Source organism: Pieris brassicae, chromosome 10, assembly GCF_905147105.1.
Source record: "Pieris brassicae chromosome 10, ilPieBrab1.1, whole genome shotgun sequence".
In the NCBI taxonomy this organism is placed as follows: domain Eukaryota; kingdom Metazoa; phylum Arthropoda; class Insecta; order Lepidoptera; family Pieridae; genus Pieris; species Pieris brassicae.
Window position 1 is genome coordinate 633,610 of NC_059674.1, and position 21,448 is coordinate 655,057.

The following is a 21,448-nucleotide window of genomic DNA, read 5'->3' on the forward strand; positions in this document are numbered from 1 at the left end:
TTAAAAAAAAAACTTTTAGGTCGTAGCTTACACATAACACAGCATCAATTTACAGATCGAAAAATCGAAATATAAACAGACTATATGTTCAGTTAAACTAAAGTTAGAAATTGAGTTTACTCTTAAGATAACATTTCAAAATAAATTATATTAAAATATTTGCATCAATTTTCTTTGCTATAAATCTAAAGCAGCATAAATAGTCTAAAAATAATACAATTCCTGTGTATCCATTGGTGGTCTATAGTCTTCATAAATACGCTTATCCAATGAAGTTTTATATGATGAAGTTAACGAAAACATGGGGAATGGTTGTTTTTCAGAGTTTCTTTTGAGTTTTTCACTTAGAAAAACAATTTATTTTACCGTTATCATGTTAATACAATCATACACGCCAAACTTATAATTTATTAATATCAAGAATAATATAATAACCTAGTAATACTTTCATTGTGAAGTGATAATTTAGTTGATTTTGATTGTGGAAATAATCATGGTTTTAAAGTAATTTAATAACTTAAGTAAGTGTTCGTAAATAAAGAAGTGTGTGTTTTAATAGATTTTAATATCTAAAATGCTGTTGTGCGTCTAATTAAAGAGAAAAATACCGAAAATATTTGACGTGTCTCAGTTTTAGTTTTGTGTCCGGCGGCCATGTTTGCGCCTCAGGAATTTTATTTTTTTAAAAATGTATATAAAATTTGAAATTTGTTTCTAGTAAAACAAATTGTGTTCATGAGTATGCATGCTTCAAGATTACGAAATGACGCCTAATTATAGATTTATGGTGAATAAAATTCTTTATGAAAATAATTGACGCATTTTAATGTTGGCGTCTTTGTTTAGGTGTTCAGAATGGTTGTTGGATCCACTTCTTATCCAGGGAGGCAAGTGCTCCACAAAATGCAGCCAATGGGTATGACACCTAGGGAGCTGTCCGAGTACGATGACTTGGCGACCGCGCTTATAGTGGATCCCTACCTAGGCTTTTCAACCCATAAAATGAATATTCGATACAGGCCACTAAAAACAAATAAGGAAGAATTGAAGAAGATAATTAAAGAGTTTATTCAAACCCAAGATTATAATAAAGCCTATTCAAAGTTAGCTAATGGAGATTGGATGCCAAGGCATTTTAGTAAAAACAAACATCAACAAAATAAACTGAGAGAACATGTATGTTTTACCAGATTCAAATATTTCATTGTATTTTTGTGAATAAATGAAATTCTTATGTTTTTTTTATTTTCAGATATACCGTTATCTTCGAGTATTTGACAAAAAAGCAGGCTTTGTTATTGAACCATGTTATAGATATTCTATGGAAGGCCGTGTTGGAGCAAAAATATCAACAACAAAAAAGTTTTACAAACATGAAAGGATTGATTTTTTAGTGGGATGTATTGCTGAGATGACAGAGGATGAAGAAAAGCAACTTTTGCATCCAGGCAAAAATGATTTTTCAGTTATGTATAGTTGTAGGAAAAATTGTGCCCAGTTATGGCTTGGTCCAGCTGCTTATATAAATCATGATTGTAGACCAACTTGCACATTTGAAGCTACTGATAGAGGCAAAGCATTTGTTAGAGTTTTAAGGGATATAGATGTTGGAGAAGAGATTACTTGTTTCTATGGTGAAGATTTTTTTGGAAATGGCAATTGTTATTGTGAATGTGAAACATGTGAGAGACGAGGTAAAGGAGCTTTTTCTGTTCAAAATCCACATGAAGATGATCAAGGTACAAGATATAGATTTAGAGAAACAGATAATAGAATAAATAGAACAAAGGCTAAATTAGTACAGAAACCAGTTAATGGCAAAAGTAATGACAAATCTCGAATAGCTAATCGGCAGCTTCCTAATATAGTCTCTCCTCTTAGTATGAAAGAGATGAAGCAAAAGGGTTTAACAAAGTATGATGCTGAACTTTTAATTGCACAAGGATGCATAGCTGATGTAGTTGATGGATCAGATCAGAAAGAAACACAAGGCAGTAGGGAATCATCTGTTTCTAGTAGAAGTGAGAGACTGAGACGGCGCAGGGATAGCAGTCGAGCTATGAATGGTACAACAGCTCAAAGTGCCAGTTCTCAAAATCAAACAGAATACTCAAGATGCTGCAGTATAACAAGCTCACGGAGTAGTAATGATTCCCACTCTGGTATTGTATTAAGAAGTCATAAACGCCTAATGGATAACTCAACCTCACAACCAACTTGTTCTAAAACTAGAAACAGTTCAAAAAGTAGTTCAGAAGCTAAGTTGGCAAGGAATCATATGGCCCCTAAAACAGAACCTAATCTTCCTACATTGGAAGAAAATAAACATATTAAAGTGGAACCTCCAGACCAAAAATATAACACTTTGACAGAACCTAGACTTTTCAATATAAAAAGTGAATGTGATACCATGGAATCTCCACCACTACCAATAGAAACATCAATTCCAGTGAAAATAGAAACAATTGAAGTTAGTGAAACACCAATAGAAGATAATACATGCATAAACGTTGAGGAACATATTAAAACTGAAACTGAGAAGTGTGATTTAATAGAAAATGTTAAACCTAGTGAACCTAATGAAAATAATAACAAACAACAACTCAAAGATAATTCAAATAGGACTGAAGAGAGTAAAAAACAAGCAGAGTCTGGTCCACCATGGGTTGCAGAGAATACAAGTAAGAGCAGTGAATGCCCATGCACTCCTCCACGTAGGGGCTTGAAGTTAACATTGCGGGTAAAACGAAGTCCAGTAGTTGAAGAAGTTATGGACTGTGGGAGTACAAGTGAACCGCCTGAGTATGAAGTATTACGCTTAGAAGGTGTAGACCCCGAGACAGCACGTCGTATCAAAAAGCGCCGACGTTCAAAAGAGAGGCATCGTAAACATAGTCCTATCCGTCCTCTGCCTCCAATGAAACGCTTACGGCTAATTTTCGGTAACGAGAGTCGAACTATTGACATACCTCCAGCCATAACGGCAGACTGACAGGCGCAACCCTCATGTCGTTATATCTCCACCGCTTTATATCCAATTATTAGTTTAATTTTCTCAACTGACTAGGGTTATTTTGTGTACTATTTATTTAATGTTAGATTTGGACTCAAATGCTATGTGATAGGCGTTAATTAATTTATTTCATGAAGTGATGAAATCATAAGGCATATTGGCACAAACTCCTTGATGATACACTTAATAAACTTTTTATTATCTTGAAATCAAATTGTAAGTTTAAGTATTGATCAGCAATAATGCAACATCTAAACTTGCTGGTCATAATTGTTCAAATTTGTCTAAAAGGGTAATAAAGATTTTCCTAGTTTACCTTTCATTATTCATTATCTTCATTCCATGAATTGAATGTATTTTATCTTATGTACACTATGATACATTGATCAAATTAAATATATTGTGTAGTTTAGAGCTAAACATGTAAATTGATTTTTTGTATTATATATTAATGATGTAATAATGGAACAAACAAACATTGTAATTATGCTAGCATTATTGAAATGCATAGTTTTTAGTTAGGCTAGTTTGTGGCTTCATTATTGTTTTGACAAGATTTTGGAACAATCACCAGTACAGTATTATCTTCATAAGAGAAAATATTACTTTCATTACTTAAAAGTCTTTTGCTATACAAGATCGTTTTTTGACCAAATCTGTAAAAGATTACCTTTTTGAAATAAATAAGGAGTTTATATTAATTCATAATATCATGATGCTGGCTACACATTTTAGGTTAAAATAAGTAGAAAAATGTATTGTCTATATAATATTAAAAGTAAATGATGCATAGTTCATAATATTTATGATATTCAGATATAAATGCAGTTTATATGAATCACAACTGAATTTGAATAATTGTTGTTCACAGTATCTATTTTATATTCATTCTGTATTTAAAACTATTGTAACCATATTAGGACTTGTTTTTAACAATATTTAACTGAAACTTGGCTTGGGTCTTAACAATAGCTTCTAATTCATGTTATATATTGAACAAATGATACATAGTATTAGTTGCTGGGGTTTTATATGTCAATTGTGTTTCTTCTAGGTGAGTTATTACATTTTGATCATAGTTGCTTGTAACATTTGTCCAAGGTTTTATGAAAAGTTTTCATTACCTTATAAAAAATTTATTTAGGACTAGGTGCTTCCTATTCAGTTAATATTAATTGGTTACACTTTTACTTCAGACTTTTATGCTTGTAATTATAATGAGGATAACAATGTTGAATATTGTGTGATTTTTTCAAAATCAGTAATGCGCATCATTTACATTTAATTGAGTATGTTGAAATTGTATAAATGTAAAAAATAGTGGTAACTTTAATGGAACTAGTTATGTGATATTCCCAAACGGAATAGTAATTATTATAGCAAGGAATCTACATTTGAATAGAAACTTGGTAACAGACAATTTCTGTTATCCTATTTGTTATTGGACATGTCTTAATGTAATAAAATGCCTCAAATCCGTGTATTGTGATTTATTTTGGATTTCATGGCAATGATAGTATTAAGTGTTTACATTCAACTGCCTTAACTGTGATTTTCATCAATAAAAGTGTTGTTTTAGACATTGGCACAGGTCTATGTATTATTAAGGTAGGCTTTAACCTGGTTAATATTGTTTTGTGCATGCAGAACTTAATGATTGTAAAAGTGTACAGAGTTATGTACTTTAAAATAAACATTACGTATCAGGCTGATTTGCTATTTTTTTATTCACCAATATTATATTTTGTTACAGTTTAGTAATAGTAATAATGACCTTGACATTAATTTATTGGTATCTTAAAACATGTTGAAAGATAATAGTATGACAAATGTGGTTTATGGTATGAGTGAGGCTTCAATGACCATACCTGAAAATAGAAAATTAATAGATTAGCAAGGTAAACAGCTGATTAAAGTTTATAGAAATTAAATTGCAATTTATCAAATAAATGTCAAGAATTTTTTACTACTTATGCTATGGTAATATATTATTACAAGTAATTATTTTAAGAAAACTCAATATTGTTTACATCAACTGTGCTATTTCAACTTCAGCACTTTCAAAATAAATTCGTAGGCTTTAGTCTATGTATATGTGAAGTAAACTGTTTGAAGTTTATATTTCAGTATTATAATAAGCTGTCACTTACTTTTGGAACTCCCATTCTCTGTTGTCCAAGGGGCACACTTGTCTAGTTTTCAACCAACGAGAAATGCAATGAAAATGGAAGGCATGCTGAAAATTTTTTTTAAAGTGAAATACATAATTTGATGTTATTATTAATATGTAAATAAATTTAATCAATGGCGCTACAACCTTTTTAGGTCTGGGCCTCAGATTTCTTTATCTGTTTCATGATCATTTGTTAATCTAATAGGCAAGTAGGTGATCAGTCTTCTGTGCCTAATGCCTGCCGTCGATTTTTATTTTGGGGAATAGACCTCAAGACGAGGCAAGGCGGTTTCCTCACGATGTTTTAGTTTGAGCGAATGTTAAATTTGCACATAGAAAGAAAATCCATTGGTGCACAGCCGGGGATCGTCATTACGACCTCAGGGATGAGGTTCGCACGCTAAACTCACTAGACCAACACTGCTCTGCAATTATTAATATGTAGCCGTATGTATTAATATTATACTCACATTGCATACTCCCCAAGCAACAGTACATTCCTCGCTTGTGGCAGATGCTTGATTGGCCTGACATTCTATACAGAGATCCATAATATGGTTACGGCAAATTGCACAGTTATCCACCACAATATCTACAAAAACAAAAAAAATATATTAAATATTTTGAAAATCGACATGTTGTTTCGGTTGCTTTGTTTGATGTTAGGTTAAGCTTGTTTATTATGAAGAAAAATACATACCCCAAGCCCAAAGGGCAACGGCATTCCACTGAAAATCAAAATTTCTGTCTTTAGTTTATAAAAAGAATGTTTTTAATAAAAACATAATTATTTCACGCGCCTGGTCCCTCGGAAAAAGATGATATAGCAATAAATTACCTTTTTCACTTCGAATCTTTTTTTATCACCTTTACTACTACTTGATGACGCCATTTCTACCTCTTCCTCGTCAACATCCATTGCGGAAGCCATTAAATTTTCGAAATACCTTATTTTTTATCAAAAATTGTTAAAGTAAGTATGAAAACTACAATTTTTGTAATTTGTATGATTGAGATTGTTGATGCGGTCGGATACTTGGGATGTCAACCTGACAAAAGTGACATTGACTAATGTGACATTCAATATAATATAGTTTTGTGACATTGATAAATATATTGAAGTAAAACTTTTGCAATTGACATTATATTTTGGATCACTGGGATGACTCTTACTCTCATGAGTAGAATCATGTTTAATGTAAAAATATTCTCAAAGATTCCCCAGAAACTGTTAAACGTTAACAAAACTATATAAAAATTCATGACTTTCATGATTTCATTGATTAAGGATGAAGTGTGACTTAAATCCTTAATCAATGGATAAGGAATTCAAATAAAACAAAGATTATGCCACGTGGTTTTTTAATTCAATATCATCAGTAATTATAATATTGTCCAATTCTGTATTTTTTCTTCTCTTGTACGAATTTTTCCATATTTCATAAAAGCATACAGTCGCTTGAAATCGGTAGCATACTAAAAGTGGAACGGAGACATGGGTGATGAGAGTCCAAGCCCAAACTCCATAAAATTGCATCTAAAACAATGCAGACATAATTATTATATAAAATATTATATTTATCATAATATGTTTTTCTTTGAATCACATTTTTCAATGTTTTAATTACGGGAAATATCAAATAATCTCCGCAACATAGGTAAGAGTGTTTAAATGTAAAGGGACCGTATATGAGTCCAACTTATTAGACTCGCCAATTAAATTATAAACTAAATTCGACGAATGCGCTTGCTATCAAATGAAATGCAAACCTATAGGATCCATAGTATTTAAATTAAACGATTATAATTTTAACTAAAAGATTATTTCTCCTTACTGTAATAAAAAAAGTAATTTATAGATAAAGGTACCCTTTACAGGTAAATTTATCATATTTACCTGTAAAGGGTGAAACTCAGCTCTTGCATTTTTAACACGATTAAGTAGCCACAGCGCGAAGTTTCCCACCAAGAGGAATGTCACCAATTGTCTCCCAAGTCGCCTTTTGTAATTTGTGCACCGTCGAGACCATGCATCCAGGATTAGAAGGGTCTGGCAAGAGCTTTGTATAATTGCACATAGTGGAGATATTATTCTGGAATTTAAATAATAATTGCGTACAAGCATTAAGTTTGCAAGCATATTTTCACAACTCAGTGGTATATAGACTGTAGATATACGTGGGTAACACGGAAAATGTTTAGAACGGCCAGTTAGAAACATTGTTAATGAAAACTTTTTTTTAATTACAATTTTAGAACTCTTTGGTAACCTAATGTAGTAAATTGCATTCATTTGTCATTTGTTTTTGTGAATTGGCGGCAAATCTAAATCTCTTGTTACACGTGAAAATGAATCTAACGGGAGAAAATTTTCGGTCAATGATTTATTATGACTTTCGTTGTGAGCTTAATCAACAACAAAGCTATGTTAGGTTGCGATTAGCATTTCTTAATGAATCCCCATCTCGTGCAACTATTTACATTTTATTTATTTAAGCGTGGACGTAGCAATCTCAATAATGATCCGCGTTAGGGAAGTCCTTTAACAGCGACTACTGAAGATAACATCAGTGCTGTGCGACGCCTCATAAAGGAAAATAAGAGAGTGACCTATCAGCAGATACGAGGAAGCCTAGGCATTGGTATGAGTCAAGTTCAAAAAATATTACACGAACATTTAGGCTACAGGAAGCTTTGTACCACCTGGATTCCCGATACTTTAACCGACGACCAGAAACACCTTCGCATGGACTGGTTAATATTTGACTAAGGCATGTGTCAAGATAATGAATCATCCGCCATGTAGTCCCGGCGCCCTGTGTTTTTCATTTTTACCAAAGAACTAAAGATAAAATTCGAAGTATTCGCAAAAACCCTAAAGATGCGGTGGTAGCGTACGTAAATGCTATAGAAGATACCCCTTAGGAAGAATAGGCCCACTGCTTTTCTCAGTGGTTCCATCGAATGCGACGAAATGTACAGAGGAACGGAGATTATTTCGAAAAACAATAAAAGTATTGGCAACTTTCTACATGAAGGTATTAAAATAGTGATATTAATCTATCACGCGTGTCACTCTGAAAATAATTGAATGGAACAAATTCTTTAACTACTTGAGGCTAACAGGCTATAGTTTAATGTTTTTGTTTAGCTTGTTCGTACTATGAAGGAAAACATGACAAGGAAACTGACTGTAAGGGTTAGATTTACAGTCACGACAGCACGATGGTAATTAGTAGTTTTTTTCTGAATAAAGAGAAAAAACTTTAAACTTATAAGCATATACATTAATTATTGAAAGTGTTAAATTTACATTATCTGTATTTTTAACTACACGATTGTCCGTTTCTCGGCACCAGATTCGCAGCTTAGTCGCGCTCGAGGCACCGATTTCTCTTGGCATAGACTAAGCTCAAGTTTTGACATTGTTTTATGTCAAAACCTTCGTTTAACGTACATCTCGTTTCTGCCTGGTATAGAAGGAATCAGCCTTAATACAGCATCTAATAAATAATAAATGTAACAGCAGCATTGAGCCCTTATAGTGTATTAGCGCCACTGGATTTAAGAAGTCTGCATCGGTAGCCTGCAACTTCTTAAAGCGACTCCGACGTTTTGTATGTCATTTCAGTAGTTCTCTCAATATACCAGTTGTGTATACGAATTTTCTGCTTAGAAGCTTGAATACCAAGACCTCGTGCAGTGCTGTATCACATAGTATTTGAATTCGGATGTCAATTTCGTTTTCTTTACTGTTGTTATCTTTTACGGTTCAACCCAAATACCGAAATTTAGCTGTCCTGTATAGGTAGCATTCACCACCACCTTAATATCACTTGGCCGATGACTCCTACTCTTGTAACGTTTCATGTGGAGATACTCGGTTTTTTCTTGGTTTATGCTGAGTCAGATTTTGATCGCTTATACTTTCAACACTCTAGCGATCATCAGGACTAGTCTTACTCCTCCGTCGAGTGACAAGAGTTTTGTTAGTCTCTCAATATGCACTGACGTCTTGGGATCTCGCAGTACAGAAACTCGACATCGAAGCTTCAAGTCAAGCCAAGTCAAAACATTCATTTCAATTAGGCCCTCGAAAGTCAAAATTACATGTAAAATAAAATAAAAAACTAGTAGAAAAAAATCCCTTCCAAAAGGTAGTTTCATATGGAGTAAAATGTTGGTTGTAAAATGGTTTTAAAACCAATTATGTTGGATACCCTTGATGAAACATTGTAAATTTAAAGAAGAGCGAAGCTTTCCTGCCACAGGTCTCTGACTTACTAGGGAGGCCTCAATCTGAATTCTATTATACATATAGATAAACAAATAAATAAAAAAGGAGGGTACCTCCATACGTTTCAAATACTTTTTACAATATTTTGTACACATCGATTTGATTTGATGTGTGACGACCGTGCGACTAGATTAAAAAAAAACACTATTCTAAAAAAGACTACTATTTATTAAAAAAAAAAACTATATGACTAGTTTTATTTTGTCTAGTTTGATTGTCCTACGGAGCTCTTTCGCTATTGGAAGTAACACAGTACGGGTGCTGTTTCAATGGTATAAATTCTTACCTAGTAGCTCTTCTTGATTCGGGGTACTGATGTAAGTGAAATACAGCGCCAATAATTTGAAATAAATAATATAGATAAACACCGCATTGTGTAACGAGCAACATCGCGTGCTCTAGCGGCAGTGCGGTGATTACTTGTCGCATAGCCAAAGAACGCATTCTATAAAGGCAGGCTACGGACGAAAGCGTCATTATCACGAATAAAATTGTCTCCCAGATGTTGATCTGAAAAGTAAAATTATCGTATGTTAGTAAATTCGATATTAAAATGAAACTACTTAAGTTCAAGGTACGGTGTACCTGTAACAAGGCAAGTTCCACGTGTTCCTTCTTCTGAAAGAGTCCATTGAAGAGCATCAGGCTGACAATAGTCCCAGCTAGTGTTGCTACACCCATAAATAGTCCCTTATGAGCACTTCCACAGTCCACAGAGAAATGTAAATTCGATTTAACTCGACCACAACATCTGTTGTCTATGCCACTGTTTGAGACTTTAGCAGTTTTCTAGAAAATGTAGTTGTAAGTTTTATGAACACTCTTAATGCTAGAGGGCTCGCGAGTGTGTTTCCGGCCTTTTAAGAATTGGTACGGAAATAGTTTAGTGGGCAGCTGCTTCCACATAGTCCTCCTCCGATCCTAAGTTGTGGAACGACGGTCGTTGAGGTGATACGGGTGGAATTGCGTATACTGCCTCGTCGTCCGATGATGAAACTCAGCTGCAGGTATTAATCCTAAAAAATCCTGTGGAAACTCCCCATGGACTCCTTTCTTTAAAAGGCGGACAACACGAGCCTTCTACTTTTTCTTCTTTAGGTAGTAGAAGTGCCCATGGGTATCACTTATTCATAGGTAACCCTAAATACTGTGCCTACATGATTAATACAAATGTATTGATGTTTTAATATAGATCAGTATTGTACCAACATTCGTATTAAATAGTCATTAGAGTTACACCCTTTTCTATAAAATAAAATTCTTACCGATCCTGGCACAGTGCAAATGTCATTCCATATAACCATTATAATAATTGAGCACAGAAGGCTGTATTCAACTCCACAAGGTCTTAAATACGGGTTCATCGATCGTATGAGTGGTGTTATCATATCAGAGACATTGCAGGTCCAAACTGTAGTTATGTTTGTCCCATTGGTTGTTGAGTAAGTTGTCACATTCGTTTGTCTCAGGAATGCGGGTTTATTATAGGCGACCGCGACGATATCATCTCTTGTTTCTTGTATCACCACGTTCAGCCATTCGCATACATTTGTAGCTATTAAGTGCATAAGACCAAATCTGTCTAGAACCACACCTCGCATTGGATCTAATATCTGAAAAAAAAGAGTAAAGCCGAAGATAACACGTTGAAGCGTGTTTTGGAGCACATAGGCATCGAGGAACCATGATAAGCGGCCGGATGGGATGGCTTTGATGGATTGGAGGATTAAATTTGGACACGTTGGCCCCGTCAAACATCACTCGGCCAAGGACAAAAGCGGGCGTGGTTGGGCTGGCGGACAATTATAAACGGTAAAAATTCAAAAGACGTTTGGGCCGCGGGGTACAAATGTATACTACCAAAGGTGCCAGGCAGTCAGTTGCAGCTGACCCAGAGCTACAGCCAGAATTGAAGTCTTCTATAGATTTCTTTTAAATTTATTTATTTATTTACACTTCGTTACACTACAATATATAAGAAAAATAATAATAATTTGACATAATTAAATCAAAAGGAGCGATCTCTTCCAGGCAACTGCTGTGAGTAAAGAAAAAAAAATGTATTAAATAAAGATAGGCAAGTAGTGCAAAAATACATGTTATACACATTTATTAAGACGAAACTAAACAGAAACAAAAAAAACAAACTACCAAAAAGGTGATACATTAAAAATAGAAAGTAAAAAGACACATAAATCTATATATTTAGGATAATTTAAGATAAGTCTCACGTCAGTTAGTAGTTAGTAATAAAGTTAGGGATACGATGTGGACAGGTGTTTATACAGAAGAAATTTAAAGGAAGATCGAGAAGGAGCCAAGCAAATATTAAATTTTATTATTTGTATCTACTACTCAAGCTTTCAATTTTAATATATATGTCTTCAAATATAATTTATTGTTTTAAAACTTACGTCTGTGTATGAGAAAATAAATATTGTCTGTCCAACCATGAAGAGTATGCGTAAGGCCGGTTTTAAAGCGACAATGATCAGTTGACAATCGCCTGAAAGATCAAAGTACTCCCCAAATTGTAGGCACGAATAAATTATGGACCCCACGCTGAATCCCGCCACACCCATATGTAGGTAAAAGCTTCCGTAACGTATACGTTTCAAGTTATCTGAAAGGTAAATATATGGTCACCGTTGTGCAATTGTTTGTGTGGTAAAAGCCTGACACACGCCATCGACTTTTTGGGTCATGCGAATGGTAAAAGCGCACGTAGAAAGAAAGTCTATTGGTGCACGGCCGGGTAACGAACCTACGACCTCAGCATCAGCCAACACTGCTGCATTTGTCGTAAATGGCGTTTAAAATAAGTACTAAATGCTTTCATATAAAATTATTGTGTATAAATAAACAATGTACATTACCGTCTCTTCCTCGTTTGGCTATTCGAAGGTGGTAAAAAGTGTATGCCAGGAAAAGCATACTTGTAGAGTATAAATATATAGTGAATACCTAAAAAAAAATATTAATAAATAAATTATAAAACACAAAACATACGTCCGTCCCGTGTTCGATTCATCGGTTTGAGTTGAACAAAATATTCTCTTATTAAAAAACGAAACAACTAATAGAAAAAAAGCGATGTCTACATATCTGACCATATATATGACATTCAGGCGTCTTTGGTGTAAAATTTCGATCTTTTCTCAAACAACCCTTGCCTCCAAAAGTAAGACCATAGTCTTGTACTACTGACGGAGTAAAAACGGTTAATGTAGAGATATATTTTTAACTTACATCTGATGAAATATTCGTGTTCAATTCGTTCTGTATTGTACTTGTTACTGGCAGAGCTAAGCCCATTACAATCAATAGTTTAGCATAAAATGCAGAGAGCACAACGGTCATTGATTCGCTGTAATTAAATGAGATATTGAGCTAATTAGTGAAATGTGGCAAATGTAATCATTAAACACTAAATTAGAATGCATTTTAGATAAATTGTTTGCAGCGTAAATATTTTGCTGTGTGTAAATTTGCTTGGAACATATTATACAGGAATTGTCCGTTTATTATTTGAATTGATATAAAACCTTTATGGTGTAAATTAATTCAGTAAAACCTTTTTTCTTTTGGTTCATCGGCTATCAAACTATTGATAACTATAACTATACTAGTTATAGATTACTGCCGTGTAATACCTTCAAGGTCTTTATGAGTGTATTTAGACCATAAGTTTTGACAACAATTATAAATAACTTAATCGTAATGGCAGCCATATAAAAATAGGCATGTCATCAAGTTAATTGATTAAAAAAATGTGTATAATTAGATATTCAATTATTTTCGTATACAGTTAAGACGGGAGAGGTTACTTCCAATATCCGTAATTTTATCTGCGTTTCCACTCGGAAGTAACGCGGCTAGCTCGCAGTGTCGTTGCAGAGGTCTAAGAGGAGACTGATAAAGTGCGTTGTTCGTTAGACCCAGCCCATTGAAGTATTTCCGACTAATTCGGCTTAGAATCCTTCAATTCTTAAAAGGCCAATGCACTCGCGTATCCTGGTATTGAATATCAATGGGCGGCGGTATCACTTAATATCAAGTAAAATCGCCTTTGGTACAAACTCACTTGAAGAACCAGTTACGAGGACTTCAATTAAGAGTTGAAGTGAGTGAGCTGGACATTAAAACTTACTATACCCACTTTTAGATTTACTACTATTTCACAATATTAAAAATATTTTAATACACAACGTACAAATATTCTTCATAGGTAGCACAAAACGGCACTCAGTTGGTCGAATTACCCCGATGTTAAGTCTTTGTCTTGGTTACTTACTCTCCATGAGACAACCGAGGTGGGCGGGGCTCTGCTGGAATCTGTTCAACACTGGAACTGCTACTCCTAGGCAGCACTATACTCAGTCGGGGCAAGAAATGTGGTGTGTGGTCTCTGAAAATGATTAAATAGATGCATGTGTTTAAGGTGATCTTAAATCTATTCGATTTCTTTCGAAAATACGCGTTTGGAGATTATATGGAATAAATCGAAGCCCGCGTACTCTTTATTTTATAGATTTATAATACGTATATTATATATATATGTCGCAGATTCAACGCGATTAATAATTGCAAAATTGGTGTTACTACCGTCGTCCGACATTATAACACAGTCAGTGCGCACGTCCGGCGCAGGCGACGTTCGAAACTCAAGTGACTAAAGAATTCACTTACTGCCACGAAACAGTCGCGACACTGACATTTGGTAGATCACACAGACTAGGCATTGTCAATTGTCAACGTTGACAGTCTACCTTACCATACCACACCACATTCTACGACTAACTTCAGAGTGGCGGGAATTTCAAAATATTCATTCTCCGACATATATATATATATGTAAATAAAATAAAGTATATATTAAACATATAATTCACTCTCTGTATAATAAAATTAGTCTTAATTTGGTCACACCAACGGGTAGGTGATCGACCCTGTCTTCTCCGTCCATCACTCCCCCCACCAGCTCGTTGAGGCTATTCGGTTCTCTCTTGGCAATAAAATAAACAATTAGCTAAGCACCCGTTTGTAAATTATAGTTGATAGTCTTGAGGTGATCTTTGGTTGGTTGAGAATTGACTTATTGGTTATTATTGCAGTCCTTGTTATTTAAAACATTCTCTTCCAACACCACATCTCGAATGCCGGATCTTTTCTCGGTCTGCTTCACGAATTGACCAGGGCTTTAATCCGTACAAAAATAAGGAAAATATCGACAACCCTTCGACACGTTACTGTTTTGCCATATTCTGGTCAGTTTGCTTATTGCCGCTGTACCCCTATGTTCATCTACAGATTTCCGCATCGTAAGTCGTACGGATGCCGATTTTCAGCATAACTTGTACCAAAATAGAATTATGAAACAGCTCAGTATGTCCAGTTTTACAATATATTTAAGTTTAATATTTTAAGAAATTCAAGTCAATATGATTGTTATATAACCCATGTAGAACTTAATGTTTCTGGTCTCTTGTTAGTGTTAGTGGTTCAATGTAAAGCGTGATAATTTGTCTAGTAAACTTAATTACTGTGATAAATGTTCTTATATCTGAAATATTGTGTTTGATGATAGCAACCATGAACCGTTGATAAGTTATAAGTGGACAAACATACACTAAATATAATCCTTAGATTTACAAATTTTGGACAACAGCTTCATAAATTTTGTCTACTGATGATTCACACTTAAAATTCCATTGTGAGTCACGAAAGTATTGAAATTGTGACAGTCAAATTGGAACGCCATTTTGAACAACAATTAAACTAGAAAAGACAATACGAACTACAAAATTGCAAGTCTAAAGCAAGGAATAAACTAAAGAACATATTAATTACATAGGAAAATCTAAAACAGGACCGTTTTAATGAAGACTTCCGACTCACCTTTCATCTTCAGGCACGGGTACCAGCGGTTCAGCTCTTTCCCGCCATTCTTTACTTAGACTACGATTTAAATTATCCCTTTTCTTCGCCATAGATTACGTCACAGTTTTCGCTATGGCAATTATTTTGAATTTGTAAATTGAATTTAGAATATTTTTTTACGAGATCCGATCACATGTGACGTGAACACTGAACTGTGCGCACGTCATATTTACAATCGCGTATGTGCTTATTACTTGTACATTAGTAAGCCTCAGGGTGTGAAGTGGTCAAGTGGACATTCTTATTTTTAATATTATCTCTGAACGCAGTTATTATCCTTTTAATGTGTTAATTCAATTTGTATTTATTCTTCCGCATTACTACTTTAATATTTAACAGATAACATATCATAACATAGATTAATCGATAGATTTTCTAACTTAATAAGATTAGGCTGTAATCTAGTGAATGACTGATTTATTGACTATGTTGTGTAGTTTTGCTATACTTAGCCTAGTTAAATACACACGCACCCGAGGTCATGCGTTCTAATTCCGGCTGTGCAAAATAGGATTTCTTCGTATGCGCAATTAATCCAAAACAATATAAAGAGAATATAATAATAATAACACTTTATTTACATCACAATAATACAAAAGATAGAAAATTAAAATTAAATGAATGAACGCAATGGATGAAAATCGGGCAGTCTTATTGCTAAAAGCAGTTTGTTCCAGACAATCCAATCATAAATAATTAAAACAACAGTGTTATTGTTACAATGTAGTTAGGTGTTAATATTATTATGTATACAACAATGTTTTAAAAGCTTACACATACATATTACTAACATAAATAATTCTAAATTTAAATCTATTGAATAAATGTCCACATAAAATAAGCCAAAGAATAATTAGCAGCCGGTGTCACATTCAGTCCTCCTAACGAGCCGTGTGACCCCCCACTTCACCCCCGCATCTTGTACTGCGCGATTAATTAGATGTCTAACTCTAAGCTATCCTTGGACTCGATCGACCATAATTGATAAGAAAAATAAAACCTGTCTGCGTTTTTAAATACCGCACATGTCTAGATTTTTTTCAATCGTGTCTATGATTTTTTATTATTATAGGGTTCTATGATCGTTGATTTGGCGTTCGAAACTTAAACAGTAATGACTATATTTTTCATGCAGGTTTTAATCATGACTTGTAATAATTGTTTAAAAATCGAATAATAGACTAATCATGTTATTAAAGTACCTATAAACAAATTTAAAGATACAAATGTTTGTTTCTTCTAAGTATTTTAGGTTCTACTTTTTATAGGATAGAAAGAAGGGAGGATCTAATGGGCCTAAGGGACTCCCATAAACGGTAGTCATTGCAGCCCATGGACACCTATTTAAGTGGGTAACGCACCCACTAAATCTATGGCTTTTGAAGTAGGAGTATGTTCTCTTTTCAAATAATTGGAGGTCGTATCTCCCAAGGCACTTCACGGGGACTTGATTTCTTAGTTCGCTAGTTTACAAAACAAGATGAAGCGGGCCGTGGAACACTACCAGCCATCAAGGTGATGCGGATGAAATCTGGAGTTAATACGGCTTGTACAGTGTTGAAACCAGGCAGGTGTGATCAACTTAAAAAACTCTTCAGAAAACTATCCATAGTGCAAACGCATAGAGATACAATGTCTCTGCCTAAAGAGGGAATCAAAAAAGTAACACACAGAGATTGATAATTCGACAAGCCCATTGGAGAATCTGGTATTTGATCTTAGAATCTAAAAATTGGTGGAAAGGAAGGTGAAAAGTGGAAATAAAATGCTATCTTATTTCCACTATCATATTTTAAAGGCCGCACTTGCGAGCCTTATGGCAATGCGAGTGTCCATGGGTGGCAGATAACATCAGATGAGCCTCCTGCCCAATTGCCTTAAGCTACAATATATATACTGTATCCTGGACAAAACGGATATCTGGAAGGAGAAAAATAGATGCTTTCTAAATGTGGTGTTGGATTTGGATGATAAAGATTCCCTGGATAGCTAAGGAAACAAACGTGTCCATACTATTACGGTTACAAGTAAAAACACTTTCGACACTTTACTAACGCATCCTAAGTATTTTTGGACATGTAACACGCAGAGGTCCAGAATGTTTAGAAAAAGTAATCGTGACTAGCAGAGTGTAGGGCATCAGACCTCGAGCCTAACCCCTATTGGCTGAACCGATCAAGTAAAACCCGTTGTGGGTCTGACCAACACCCAGGCGCAGAGGCTTGCCGAAGACAGGGGAGACTTAGAAGTTGTGCGGTGCCACAAATATCAAACGAAGAGTGAGACTGAATATCTACTATCAAATACTCCCGTACGTCCAACGTGTAGTATTGTGTATTATACTAAGATTTAAGTCTGGATTCTGCATCTTACCCTAAGAATTATGTATATTTGTTGCTATTAATCCCGATAGATTTGCATTAGAAAATGTTTATAGTCAAATGATTGCATCAGTTATATATTTTACAATGAGTAAACTTTTTTTAATTACATTTGTAAAAGAACTGCGGTCATATATATGCCACAGATAAGAAACTTTTCCAATTCTACAAGTATTATTCATAACTTACCTACTGTGGCGAATTCTTCTTTCTAGTGTAGTTGATGTTTGGCGTAGAGGATGATGCAAATGCGGCTGCCGGTGCTCGTAGCTCGCAGAGGGTTTTACGTCACTAAAGTTATTTTAATTAAGGACTATAAGTGCTTATAATGTTTGCCTTAGCAGTTTTATATATTGGTTTTATTACATGCTTGAAAGTTCTGTCCTATGTATATGTATTTTAATCGAACAGGGAGCAAACGGGCAGGAGTTATAACTATATATTCGTCTTTATTTTATTTTGAATATGGCTGTAATAATAAATATAATTTATTAGTTTGAGCAGGAACTCATAATTCATGGTTCCAGTTGAGTTTATTTGTTTGTACAAGTTTACCACATCATAAATACTATATCTACGGAATATGTTATAAACTCCTTTGTCTAAAATGTATGACAATTTGGGTAAAAATTAATGTTACAAAAAAATTCAATTAAAATACTTACAAGATAATATAAAAAGACCAGAATTTTTTGTTAAGCATAAAAGAATACCAGCACAGCAGCGGATTAGCTACGACATAGGCACTTAACAATGCTTTATTTTAAATTGATAAGCTCACTACCGAATATATCCGGTTTAGTAACTTCGGTTAAGTACAGTTTAATCCATTATTATCGCGAAGAATTCGAAAGAGAGCTCAACATTTTGCTGATTTTAGACCTTGGGAATGAGTAAGAGACGACAGTGTTAATGTCTTGTCATCTCTCTTTATTTGATTATTTAGCAATTTATATAAGATCGTAACACCGGCTAAAGATCTCCGATCGTACAGTGATTTCATATTAAGTTTCTTAAGTCGCTCATAGACAGCTATGAGAAAATCCTGTACTAAACTGCGTTATAAAAAAAAATGTTTTAGTCGTACAACCAAAACAATCTGCATTCCGTTTATATAAACCTTAATTTTCTGTCAATAATAACACCGAAGTCTAATTTCCTGAACCTCCTCCAATGGTGTGCCATCAATCTTATACACATACATTAACAAGATGTTTTTTTGTTTTAGTTAGTGTATTGTGTTTGTTACAATATTGACATATATACTATTTTATTATTTTTTATAGTAGCAGATGAGCTTTAAAGTATATTAAGTGACAAATTCAAACGAACCCGATAATTCACACAATAACCAGGCAGCATCGCTAAAGGAAGAGTAATACATACCAAATAATATCTGTCACAATCTCCTCCATTTTAATTTTTAAACACGTTAACAAGTAGTTCGTATTGTATCTCAAGTGTTTTAGTTACTGATAAAAACTACTAAATGGTGATTATCGTGTCAATCTTTCAGATGCGACCGCTATTTAGATATGACGCTGAGATGTTGAATATCAGATAACACTATATCATTTTCTCATGTTACGTTTCTGAAATTTATAAATGTTCTCGATGTTACCTCAATTGAAGTCCAGGGTCCTGTGAAAACATGAAATATCGCGTAATATTCGAGTATGAGTTCCTTCGCGACACCAGTGCTGCAAAAACGGCTCGAAGGATTAATGACGTGTATGGCGGAGGTGTCGCAATAGTACTCGTGGCGTCTCGAGTGAGATACGAGTTGTTTGGATGAACCTGCAGCTGAGTTTCATCATTGAACGTCGAGGCACAATGCGAAATTCCACCCGTATCACCCCGACATCGGTCGTTCCACAACAGAGCATTATTTAAGGCAGTTTTTGCCGGGCACCACCACTATGTGGAAACTGTTTCCCACTGAAGTATTTCAAAACCAATTTGACTTGAGGATCCTTCAAGAAAAGAGCGTAACAATTCTTAAAAGGTCGGCCTCTCACGAGCTTACGCACCTCTGCGAGCCTTTTGGCAATGTGATGTTTATGGATGGCGGCATCAGTTAACATCAAGCGAGCCCTTCTGCCCATTCAATAAAACCTCCTCTATCAGCTCTCAAAGTTCGGCGGTCCTTACAAAAGAACAAAGTGAAATAATCATTTATTGACGTCAAGCATAAAAACGATTAAAAAGTTTATTTTTCTTAAATTTTATTTAAAAAAAAAACACTTTTGGCTTAACCGAAATAATTGTTTTGTCCAGTCAAACCATCCTATGCCACTAACAAATTAAGGTTCTGTCAATAATGGAGGCAATCTATTATTTTATTGTTATAGAAAAATTTACCAATCATAGTTTCAAAAATATTAAACTCGTGTTTCGAGAGAGAAATAATAAATTAGGTTGATTAAAACCTGCCTACCTTTTTCTATAGATATAACAAAAATATCCGATTCTCATAGCATAAATGCATTAAATGACGCGGGGATTAAGCCAAGGAGTATTTATATTGTTATTTGTTTGTCGTGTTGTATGTGTTAAACGATTCACCACGATCGGCATTTAGAAACTTGGTGACTTGTAAGATTTTCCTGTTGATATAAAAAATATATTGTACACAAGGCGGCTAACTTTACCAAACCATTCAACAGTATAGCTACGCCGTAGAAAGCTTTCTACAAATACTGTAAATAAAGATATAAGCGTGAACGTAAATGTACGATGTCCCTTATTATATGGCAATATATAATATTTTTATAGAGCTAAATAAAACCCCAACTTCAACTAAAACTATTTTGAAACTATGAACGATACATTTTTGAGAGTACCTTCATTTATTAGTGGTATAGCATAACTGCATAATTTCGAGCAAAACAATTATTTCGGATAAGCCAAAAGTGTTTTTTTTATTAAAACATAGAATATTAAACGTATTAAATAACTAATGCTAAGAATGCTTTTCTTACCCATGTGTGTTATCGTTTCTATGATTGACTGTCTTTTATAGGGACAGCCGAACTTTGAGGGCTGATAGCGGAGATTTATTGAAGCATCTATCAAACTGGCTGTCTAGTCTGTTTTAACAAATCAACATGGACGAAATTCTAAAATTGTTTTATTAAGGTTCTGTTTGGCCAACGCAAGCGTACCGATTTCACGGTAGTCATAAAAGTCCTATTGGAATGACTATGGAATAGATTTGAGTACGTTGGTTCTATAAAATATCAATCCTTTCGCAGACTGATACTTGATGACACAATGATAACGCAACACAGCGGCCCTCAAAGCTAACATATCTAAGCGCCAGAGTCATGGGAAATTGTATAATTCAGATGTGGTTCATCACAGCAAGATAGAAAATGTCTAGGTCAACTTTACGATGGCTGTCTAAATCAACGTGCTGGTTATTATAGCCGTTAAATTAAGGGTGTTTTTTTGTAGGAAATCAGTCGTGAAGGTTCTTACGCCTGTCACACACAGTTTCTGAAATCCGATGAAAAGGTTCTCAATTCAGACAGAGCTATGCTCGCCAAACAGTCAGTGCTTATCTGTCAAGGGCCTTCAGGCTAACGGCGACATTTTCTTTTCTTCAAATATTTAGATGACATCTATGAGTAATACTAGATTTT

The 21,448-nt window shown here is 34.4% G+C and overlaps 3 protein-coding genes across 5 annotated transcripts; 1 reads left to right on the forward strand and 2 right to left on the reverse strand.

Moving 5' to 3' along the window:
• Positions 1-102: 102 nt before the first annotated feature.
• On the forward strand, positions 103-4,725 carry LOC123714869 (histone-lysine N-methyltransferase Suv4-20). Of its 3 annotated transcripts, none has more exons than XM_045669489.1 (3): positions 103-521; positions 847-1,176; positions 1,253-4,725. In XM_045669489.1, exons 2-3 carry the CDS (start codon positions 856-858, stop codon positions 2,990-2,992), a joined length of 2,061 nt encoding a protein of 686 aa, XP_045525445.1. In that variant the 5' UTR covers positions 103-521; positions 847-855; the 3' UTR covers positions 2,993-4,725. The 3 variants fall into 3 exon arrangements, with proteins under 3 accessions (XP_045525445.1, XP_045525447.1, XP_045525446.1); XM_045669491.1 differs by having other exon boundaries at positions 103-504; XM_045669490.1 differs by lacking the exon at positions 103-521 and having other exon boundaries at positions 538-1,176.
• Positions 4,717-6,232, reverse strand: LOC123714871 (RING-box protein 1A). The gene is made up of 5 exons (XM_045669499.1): positions 6,025-6,232; positions 5,887-5,914; positions 5,657-5,778; positions 5,164-5,249; positions 4,717-4,881 (listed from the first exon to the last, which is right to left on the reverse strand). Exons 1-5 carry the CDS (start codon positions 6,115-6,117, stop codon positions 4,869-4,871), a joined length of 342 nt encoding a protein of 113 aa, XP_045525455.1. The 5' UTR covers positions 6,118-6,232; the 3' UTR covers positions 4,717-4,868.
• Positions 6,233-6,531: 299 nt separating this feature from the next.
• Positions 6,532-15,575, reverse strand: LOC123715064 (proton channel OtopLc-like). Its single transcript, XM_045669881.1, has 10 exons — positions 15,382-15,575; positions 13,778-13,891; positions 12,733-12,850; positions 12,360-12,447; positions 11,898-12,106; positions 10,749-11,096; positions 10,069-10,272; positions 9,770-9,993; positions 7,084-7,279; positions 6,532-6,723 (listed from the first exon to the last, which is right to left on the reverse strand). Exons 1-10 carry the CDS (start codon positions 15,471-15,473, stop codon positions 6,532-6,534), a joined length of 1,785 nt encoding a protein of 594 aa, XP_045525837.1. The 5' UTR covers positions 15,474-15,575.
• Positions 15,576-21,448: the final 5,873 nt, after the last annotated feature.